At 34.3% G+C, this 10,606-nt stretch overlaps 1 protein-coding gene across 1 annotated transcript; it reads right to left on the reverse strand.

Moving 5' to 3' along the window:
* Positions 1 to 3,321: 3,321 nt before the first annotated feature.
* LOC126825055 (40S ribosomal protein S11) lies at positions 3,322 to 9,242 on the reverse strand. Its single transcript, XM_050554491.1, has 4 exons — positions 9,137 to 9,242; positions 7,722 to 7,847; positions 5,439 to 5,644; positions 3,322 to 3,481 (listed from the first exon to the last, which is right to left on the reverse strand). Exons 1-4 carry the CDS (start codon positions 9,146 to 9,148, stop codon positions 3,358 to 3,360), a joined length of 468 nt encoding a protein of 155 aa, XP_050410448.1. The 5' UTR covers positions 9,149 to 9,242; the 3' UTR covers positions 3,322 to 3,357.
* Positions 9,243 to 10,606: the final 1,364 nt, after the last annotated feature.

The raw sequence follows: 10,606 nt of genomic DNA on the forward strand, positions 1-10,606 counted from the left end.
TATATATGGTTCATTTCGATGCATTTGACATGTTTCATATTCACATATAAAATGTGCCACAAGATAAAAAAAACGCAGACACATACAAACTAACTGAATAATTGTGAGAGCGCCTGATCTTAAAGTAGCCTGTGTGTTTGTAGCCCATTGTTTACTAATTGGCAAATAAATAAAATGGTTTCAGGGTAGGCCTAGAAGCGAAATTTTCTATAGCATTCTTAATTTGAAATTTCTTCTGGAGAACGATTTTCTCTGTCTTGTAATTGTCTCTTTGGTATCAAAAGGTGTCGGAATTGCCGTCGAATAACTCTACGGTCAGCCATCTTTTTGAAGCAGAAACAGACTTAAGGTTGGTAAGCAAGCCCTATATCCCTTGCTTGGGACTTGTGCTTAGATTGACTATGTTTAAGAACGAAGTTGTGCTTAAGTTTTTTTCTTGGAACGCATAATATCGTTCTTGTGCTTACAATGAAGTCTACTTAAAATCTAAGCACAAGAACGTTCTTAAGAATTTACTGGGAACACAAAATAAGGTAAGTTTACTTAAATGCAAAGTCTACTTAAATCTAAGCACAAGAACGTGCTTAAGAATTTCTAGGAATCGGGCCCTGCCCTGGCTACGGGCCTGGTGTCCGTCTTCATTAACCCAATCGGAAAAGAACAGTAGGACGTAAAACCCCATTTCATTTCACTTTTTCAAAGTACATGTGTGTAAATATGAATGTGCCAAAAATTATTTAAGTATTTGAAAAGAGCAATAAAAATATCTGGAATTTCGTATTAAAGGAGCTAAATCGCTAAAATTTGGGACCTAGAAATTGACAAAAGTGGGTCGCAACGCATATAATACTGTAATATGAATGTATATAAACTGATTTACATTCAATGGTTTCCGTTTTTACTCCAATTTCAAATCAGTTATGTTCAGCGAAATAAGCCAGCAGTCTCAAGCGAGTGCAAATTTCTAGCGTCTGGTTATTCCAGTCTACATACACCGTTTGATTTGGTGCAATGTGTCTAGCCTCGTCCCTCGAGTCTCTTGATACAACTGGGGCTGAAGCGCATTATGGTACACGGATCGTGTACCAATGGTAAAATGTTTATTTTGTCTTAAATATTGGATATCAGAGGCCCATCTTTTCCTGGTAAGATCACAACATGAATGTTGATTTAATTTGACAAATAATTTGTGTTTTCAATGTTGAAGATTTTGGATGATATTGAGTTAGAGACTTAGCTACTTTAAAACATGTATTTTTATTTTAAATACTTCCACCCCCGTCATTTAATAGTTTCTTACCACCTGACCTTGGTCCCTTGATCGTTTTTCTTTCCCCCCCATGTCAGTGATACAGGACGGAGGGCCTAACCAGTCGTTCGGATGCCACCAAAAAACAAGGTCTCGCGTACACATTAGCGTGCACATAAAATAGCCCTTAGCAGTTGGAATTCTATACAAGAGTAGGCCGTATATAGCGACGCGGGAAACTTTTCACTCATAGCACACTGCCTGGCGTATGCCCGTTTTCATTAGCCCAGTTGGGGCAGAACAGTAGGTCGTTAAACCCCATTTCATTAATAGTTTTCCAGGGTCTGTAAATATGGGTACCACCCCACCCCTTACTACTGACTTTGACCTTGTAGATTGATCGTAAATTATTATTTTCCGTCTTAGTCCGGACCTTTTCCGTATGCAAATGAGTTACGTCGTAGATCCCATATAAAGTATGTTCTAATATGCCAAGTTCTATTATGCAAAATCCAGAATGGAGAAGTGTAATGTTCAAAATAACTATTATACTGTATTTACTATTATTAAAAGTGTATTCTGTATTTAACACTGTGACATTGATATTGTGGAGCAATGGAAATGGCAAAACTAAAATATGTGAAATAATATTGGCAACGTTATTCTTCAATATAGCTGTAGCCGTCATATTTCTCGAGAATGAAATGTCTGCTGACTTAGGTATCTTCAATATAATATCTTTGAGAACTAAAAATCCAGGCCAGATTTTTAAAGAATACGAAAAGCTTCAAAATACCGCATACCCTGTACATCATTGCACTGGACCCATTGTTTAAAGACTGGAAATATACAGGTTGGGTGCCTAGTACAGCGAAAAATTTCTCTACTGAAACTTGAACTCAACACGGCGAATGTGTACGCTTCAGTGGCTTGTCTCCAAGTGATTTCCGGCTAGTCACGCTGTACGACAACACTCATATAGTCTATAAATAGCCATGAACTATTACAGCCGTAAAAAATCTATTATTGACGATTCTGAATAGTAGTAATATTTAACTTTTTGGTTATTACACCAGCTTTAGAAATTCCGTTCGTTTTATTTTTTAAATTGCTTTATCAATAACTAACCCGTTAGGGGTGGAATCTTTTGGTTTAGTACAAATAATATCTCTGAAACACTCGGGTTAGACAAGAACATGATACCAGCAGTAGTTTCAATTTACTTTTACAAGGTTCTTAAAACAATTGTTGAGTTGCCTAACGTGCAGGTTTCTAAATTCAATTTGTTGTTACAGCTTTATGTTTCGTAAATAAGTAGTCTTGATTATACTGACACGTCAGTCAAACGGAGAATTGTCGGCAGACTGGTTAAGCGAGATTAATTTCAAAACAAGAGCACAAACCTATTTTTTTTTTTTACTCAAAAGTGCTCCGATGTAATTGCCTACTCTTATATCGAATTGCAACTAAGAAGGGTTCTTTAACGTGCACGTCAATGTGTACACGGGACTTTTGTTTTCCGTATCATCTAAACAACTATACTTTGTCCCTTGCCAGACCCTCTGTCCTGCACCACTGAGTAGGGGTAGCCACGCAGGATAAGCCAGGTTAACTTTCTCGGACATCACCAGGGAACCCCAGTTCAGAGAGCTGTCTTACTGAACCACCCCAGCTCCGCTTCATGAACAAAGACAGAATGAAAGATGTACCAATTTAGGATTTCTGCGATTCTGAATATCTGCCAACTGGCGATTAAACATACCAATGTACATTTACTGGTGCATTATTTAATAATCTCAATGCCAAAGCTAAAAAAACTGCTTCTAAAGTACAAGGTATTTAGTCGAGCAGGGAAGTGTTTTTATAACTCTTTTACTACCTACATATAGTAGACATCTTTAGTGTGCTGATTTTAATGTTCATAATATGACTGGACAGTGACTTGAGCTTCCACACACAACTGCTAATTGAACATTGGCAAGGCTTATAATGGATACCTCCATCTAGAGCAACCAATATCACTTCTCATTAGAGGAGTTTATATCACTAATAATTGCATTTTAAACAAACAATTTCTTTGGTTTTTTACTTTTATTTTTTTTTACAGATTAGAATTTGATAAATTCTTTTCGACTTCCGGCAGCTTTTGTAACTTTAAGAACGTTGAATCGAACAGTTTTACTAAGAGGTCGACATTCTCCAACAGTCACTGTATCACCAATTTTAACATCTCTGAAAGATATGAACACAAATTATATCACAATGAAAACTTAACATTAAATAAATGGTATGGATTTCAGCAAATTGGACCTTCTTTTACAAAGCATATTACATACATGTGTATATATACACTAGCACATTTGTTCAATACAGTTATATACTAAAATGTCAAATTTATATATCTGCTTCTGAGGACATGGTCAGAAATCTGGAGATATCATCCTGAAAGCAAAGGTATGTTTTTTTCCCCCATACATTTTACAGCATATGAGTTTGAATAGATGACCTAATAAATCATATGAACTTTTGAACCAGTGAATAGAACAATTTTTTTTTACTGATGTGGCTTTTTAACTCTGAAGTATCAGTATCATGTTTTGTCCTCAGTATTTTATAGGAAGACCGTCATGATATATTCATCATCTTACAGAGCTATATAATTACCAGTATTACGGTATGTATCATACAAAATCTACAATGATCTTTATGACAATTAGTGGCAGTGTGACCTAGTGTTAAATTGCTGTATTCAAATTCATCCTATCCAGAGCTGCCGACAACCAGTATCGCAGCGCAATTTGCGATACATATTTTGTCCGTTGCTAATCAAAAATTAAAATCTAACGTTTTTGATTCGCAGTAACTGCGAATCATTAATATGCCTGTCATTTTGGATATTGACACAAAGATTTATCCACATTTCTCAACACTTTCAACGTGTATAAAATATCAAATAAATTTTATAAACAAAACGGAATTCTCCGTGTGACATTTTCTTCTCGAACTACCCAGACTCAATTCATGATACTATATAATACAGGGACATAACTCTATGAATCGGGACTATTAAACCGGAAATAGGGATCAAGTAGTACCACTCACGTTGCGAGACATGTCAATTTCGAGTAATTATATCAGTATTAAATTTGAAAAAAAATAAATTCAGTGTATCCCCCACGTATTGTAAATAAAATATAAAAAATAAATACGTGTAACCGTATTGTAAAGTGAGAAATCAAAGTAAGAATTCCCGTAAACTATTATTGTTTATATCGCGTGCGTCTAGTTAATCGAGATTATTCGTAAAATACCGCGTGCTTCCGATTGAACAAAAATAATAACACACGATAAAAAGCAGACGAAATTGTTTTCTAACGAAGAAATAAGAAGCATCTGCCAAGAATTGGCTTCAGACATAAGGCCTAACAAAAGTCTACGTTCATTCAGAAATGTTCACAGCTAGCTGTGGAAGTGCTAAAATTCTAAAAAATCTTAAGAATGAAATCTAATCATTTGCTATCAATTAAAATTAAAATAATCTTGTTATTTAGGTGTTTTATATTGATTTGAAACTGAAAAACTGCTAATCAATTTTTAAATTTGCTAATCAAATTTGGCAAAATTGGACTTTTTGATTAGCAGTGCTGCTAATCATCTGTGAAAAATTACCGACAGCCCTGATCCTATCCCAATATTCTAACTGTGTCTAATAAAATATATGCCATGACTTTTAATATAACCTGGTGAAAGCACTCACAGAATACAGCAAGCAGATATTTTTGTAATTGTATCTAATATTATACAACAATTTAAGGCCAATATAAGCTTATTGCTACTTAATCACAAATAAATGAATTGTTCAATTTGAGGAATAGCTAAATTACTATTTTATATACATACTATATGGGATTATGTGTACTTGAGTAGTTACGCAAAGCTGTATTATTTTTTTTATGCCTATCAAAATGTACTTTTCTTTGATACTATTCACACCAATTTTACTGTTACTTTAAAATCAACTAAAACAGAAAATGTATCAGTATCATGTTTTGTCCTCAGTATTTTATAGGAAGACCGTCATGATATATTCATCATTACACCTGTACTACCGAGATTTGGTAAAAGTACAAATTATTCAAATACAGTACTTAGCTACATGTAGATAATTGGGAGGCTGTCCTTTACTAACCTGAAACATGGACTAAGATGGACTGACATATTCTTATGTCTTCTCTCAAATCTCTTATATTTTGTTACATAATGAATGTAATCTCTTCTAATTACAATTGTCCTTTGCATTTTCATTTTTTGTACGACACCCATCAATATTCGACCTCTGATATTCACGTTGCCAGTAAATGGACATTTTTTATCAATGTAGGTACCTTCAATAGCCTGAAAATATAATTCATCAAATTATATAAAATCACATTTTATTGTTAAAAGAGACTAATTCTTTAGTCACAGCATTCTAAAAATAATACAACCTGGCAGCCTAATAAACATGGGTTCATTTAGTGTAGTTACATGTATAAATTTTTTGTGTTTCAGTATCATGTTTTGTCCTCATGAGTTCTAGGAAGACCGTCATGATATATTCATCATAAACAATTTGAACTACCATAATTGTAAAATGAGCTAAAGGAGTTTAATTAGTTACTGAACTATACTTAAATCTTGAGAAATCTGAATGTCTTGTGTCATGTTTCAGTATCATGTTTTATCCTCATGGATTTTAGGAAGACCGTCATGATATATTCATCATAAACAATTGAATTTATTGTGTCAACAGGTACATGTCAATAAACTTTAAGTTATTTTCAATTTCTAGCGAGACTTAAAGTAATATCAACTGAATTGGTTCAAAGATGAAATGGGATGTTGTATCCTACTTTTCTGCCAGACAGGGACAAGTGGTTTAACAGCCACTTGACAAACTAGGTAATTTCAGGCCTAGCACATGATTTAATATTATTCATATAGTTTGCTTGTGCGTAGGAGTATTTAGATGCGGGATGAAACTGAGGACCTTGTGAAAACCACAAAGGTTAGGCTGGCGACCCTTTTAATTGTTACGTTCACGTTTGGGATCAAAACCAAGCCACTTGACTCAATGACAGACCTTATTATCTAACACACCATTAAACCTTTCAGCTCCCTACCCCCCTCTACTTTTCTGCATCAACCAGGCTAAGGTATTTCATACTAACATTAATTATTGTATTCTATTCTTTATACCTTTAAATTGCACAATATATTTGAAATACTGTTTAAAACAATAAATTTATTGTGCTTCAGTATCATGTTTTGTCCTCATGGTTTTTAGGAAGACCGTCATGATATGTTCATCATAAGCAATTGAACTTAATGTTGAATTCTTAACTGACTTGTACATCTTAAGATTTAGAAAAAGTCATTGGTTAATGTCTCATTAAAACTTGACTTCAGTATCAGTGGCCATGGCAGTAGGCGGAATAGGGGGAGGGGGTGTATATTAAAATTCATTTTAACAGTATAAGGTACCTATTGGAAATCAATTTATTTACTAATTTTGGTTTAATTGTTTATACAAAAATAGTCAATTGTGATGTGAAGAAATTAGTTGCATAGCAACATCGAGTGGCCTATAAATTTTCATACATTAAGTCAAAGAGTACTGGTAATATAATATTTAAACTAACATGTCAAGATTTCAAATTGATGATTTATTTTACCCAAATCAGGTTCATTAAACATACATTAAGCAAGAGCTAAATCTGCCTTATATTACAGGTCTTTCTTTAGGCCTGAAATGTTATCAAAATTATTAATCGGACAATAACTTATCCAGACTATAATCAACTCTCGATGCCATCGCTAGCCTGCGATATTTAGCAGATTGGAATAGATTTTGTGATGGATAATTAAATGTAAAATTCGATAATCGAGACATTTTTTTTATTGTACCGACTTTAGTAATGATGATCTAGGCTAGCCTAAAAGTCTGAAGCTAATATCTTGGTTCAGAGTGGAACAACTTGACTGAATTTTTTAGGATATTCCATTTACATTATCTATTTTGTAACTATTATAGCAAGAACTGTCAACTCTTTATCTAATCTCCTATAATGCCCATTTAAATGTATCAGTATCATGTTTTGTCCTCAGTATTTTATAGGAAGACCGTCATGATATATTCATCATTACATTTATAATACCATATAATTATCTGAACAGCAACTGAGCCAATAGCACAATCTCTCACACAAAATGTTTCTTACACAGAGGAAACCTGGCTGTTTTAATCTGCACCACAACCATTCTGACTATTGGACATACCGGTACTCTAATAGCCTAGCCCAACAAGTAGATTGATCCCATTTCCTGGATTGTTGCAAAATTTTGATTAATTTATCAAAATTAGTTAAATTCATGCTTTACACAAAAAATTCTATAATCATCCCATGTCACACATTTATGATCAATATCTCACCTCTTTTGGGGTTCTGAAGCCCAAGCCAACTTTCTTCACATAGCGAAGGTTTTTACCTTTGCCAGATACTAGAGCCAGTTTCTTGTAACCAAATACATGATGTTGCTTTTGAAAAGCTTTCTGGTTCTGAAATAGACAATTGACCAGTAATGATGCATTTATTCATACTAAATCAAAATACTGCCATAACTACATGTAGACCTAGCAGGCCACATCACATAATAAATGATTAAAGACTGATGCAGTATGCAACCAGGTAACAGATTTTAGAGGGTAGTGGTATCAACTGTCTTAATTGAAATAGAAAGCAATCTATTTAGTTCGAAAATTCTGAACTGCAAAATAATGATAACTTATTCGTTTCTTTTATCCTTGCCATATTTCAGTCAAATTGGTGCAGTTAATTCCAATTGACTATGCACAAGTGAAGACAAGTTTACCCTGGTATTTGAATTTCGAATAAAGGCCATTCCACATACACACATGTATGTCCTCTCATCATTTTAGAGTAACCATTTGGTTTGGTCGCAACTCCTAATATTTGCAAGGATTATGAATTTTATAGGGTATGAAAAGTTTGCTCATTTATAAATTAGGTATTATAATTATAGCAGTGAGAATCTTTTTTTATGCATGCATGAGCATGATTATTGGTTTACATTAACTGATCTCAACATGGCACGTTCTCAGTCAGTCACATTAGCTCTCGGTCACATTAGCGTCAACCTCGTCATACATGTAGTTGAGTCTGCCAATCCATGGCGCTGTAAAGGTTGTACAGCTCTAGCCTTTTAAAATTTAAAAGCAACTTTTTATACCCCATGTCCTACATAAAATCATGATTCTTAACAGTCCGAGTCTCATTCTGTGGAATTCAACTTTTTTATGTTTGAGAGAACATAACGGTGGTGCATTTAATACTTTATCCAATAACGAAAACATATTTGTTACGTGCTTGTGTATCTAGCAGAATTAAGTTGTTTCTCTCAAACTTACTACTACTTGAGTACTACAAGTACTAGGCCTTCACTAGATCAGTAATTTATTCATTGACAAAAATGGTGCCTTTTCACTGGATCTAAGTAGGCCAACACATGGATTCGTGAGGAGAAATCCATGCGAAGGAGTCTTCTCAATATGAAAATGTAACACTTGGATTAAATTCATTTTAGTGCTGCTGAAATGCTATTAACATAATTTGTCTATGTCGAACTCGGACAACTCACGTGTTGAAAAGATAGTTTGTTTATTAATGTTCTGGTTAAAATTTAGAAACCTCATAAATTTTTTAGCACGTTTCCTGTTGGAATACAGCAAAGTGTATTACTGGGCAAGCATTTTAGAAGAGTTAGAACTGCTTGCGTTATAGAAATGGGGGGTTCGTTTATTTTATTAGTCAACCAATTTTCACGCACCTGCTCCGCCATGGTGGCCTCTAACAGGAAAAGACCGAAAAAGGGTTACAACTTCCGCTGCACGGAGTTCACCACTAGCACCACGTAGCGACGACTTTCAGAAACATCAAAATGCTACCGACCCGCTTCATAAATCGCTTGGCTAATAGCTCGGTAAAAATTGACATTATTGAATTTTAACCGATGTTGGGAATACAAGTGTATTGGTTTTTATTTACATGGTTCATATTAGTTTCCAAAAAGTTTTCAAGATAACAAATGGATAAGTTTTGTGGCTAGCTTGCTGTGTCAAGGGAGATAATCACGTGTTCTTGAAATTTTAATGATTTTTCGGATGAACTACCCGGTACCTGTTGTTTTATTTATCTTTTCAAATAGGCTACTTAATCTGCTTCTTTTTTCTTTTTTTTTTACAGGTACCCCGATTATTTTGTATTTCACAACAAAATTATGTAAAGTCTGCTGATGGAGGTGGGACAAAAGAAACAAAAGAGAAGAAGGCAGCCAAGAAAACAGGTTTATTAACCAAAAATTTTAACACCATAAATTGAAATCGAATTATTTGGTTATATCAATTGTCTGTTCAAGCCGCTGATTGTCATTGGCAGTTTCGTTTTTTTTTTTAGAGAATATCTGAATTTTCACAGCTTAATCTACGCTCAAATAAGTGGTAGATAATCTCCCAGTTACCCAGTCCCAGCTAGCTTGGATTCATTCAGATTAAAGTAGCTAAGTCTCTAACTCAATCAATATCATCCAAAGTTTTACACGTTGAAAATACGAATTATTTGTCAATTCAAATCAACATTGATGTTGTGATTTTACCAGGAAAAGGCCGGCTTTTGATATCCAATATTTAAGACAAAATAAACATTTTACCATTGGTACACGAATCGTGTACCATAGTGTGTTTTAGCGTCATTTGCAACAAGTGACCAGAAAGAACGAGGCTAGACATATTCAACTGGGGGGCCTGTTCGATAGACTGGAATAACCAGACGCTAGAAATTTCTATAGGGTTGAGACACATGCTTTATTTCCCTGGACATAACTGATTTGAAATTAAGAGTCAAAACGGAAACAATTGAATGTAAATCAGTTTATATACAATCAGATTACATTATTATATGCGTTGCGACCCATTCGGGTCAATTTCTAGGTCCCAAATATTAGCGATTTAGCTCCTTTAAAATGAGATCCATCCAATGATTTTACTCAACAATTATAATTGTCCGGGAGGCTTGTTTATATCGTCTGCAGAGAATGATCAAAATTGTGAATTGTTCAATTGTTCATATCTTTGTAACTACCCAATGGAATTGAACCATTTTTGACTGATACACCTAGGCCTATCCATTCAAGAGATTAGACTTTTACAAAATAGTAGGCCTACTTAGTTTTCAAGGGATCTAAATGCCACAAATGACTATCATTACTATCAGCAGCTTTAATTGTGTTGCCATACATCAA

This window comes from Patella vulgata, chromosome 6 (genome assembly GCF_932274485.2).
Source record: "Patella vulgata chromosome 6, xgPatVulg1.2, whole genome shotgun sequence".
In the NCBI taxonomy this organism is placed as follows: Eukaryota; Metazoa; Mollusca; class Gastropoda; family Patellidae; genus Patella; species Patella vulgata.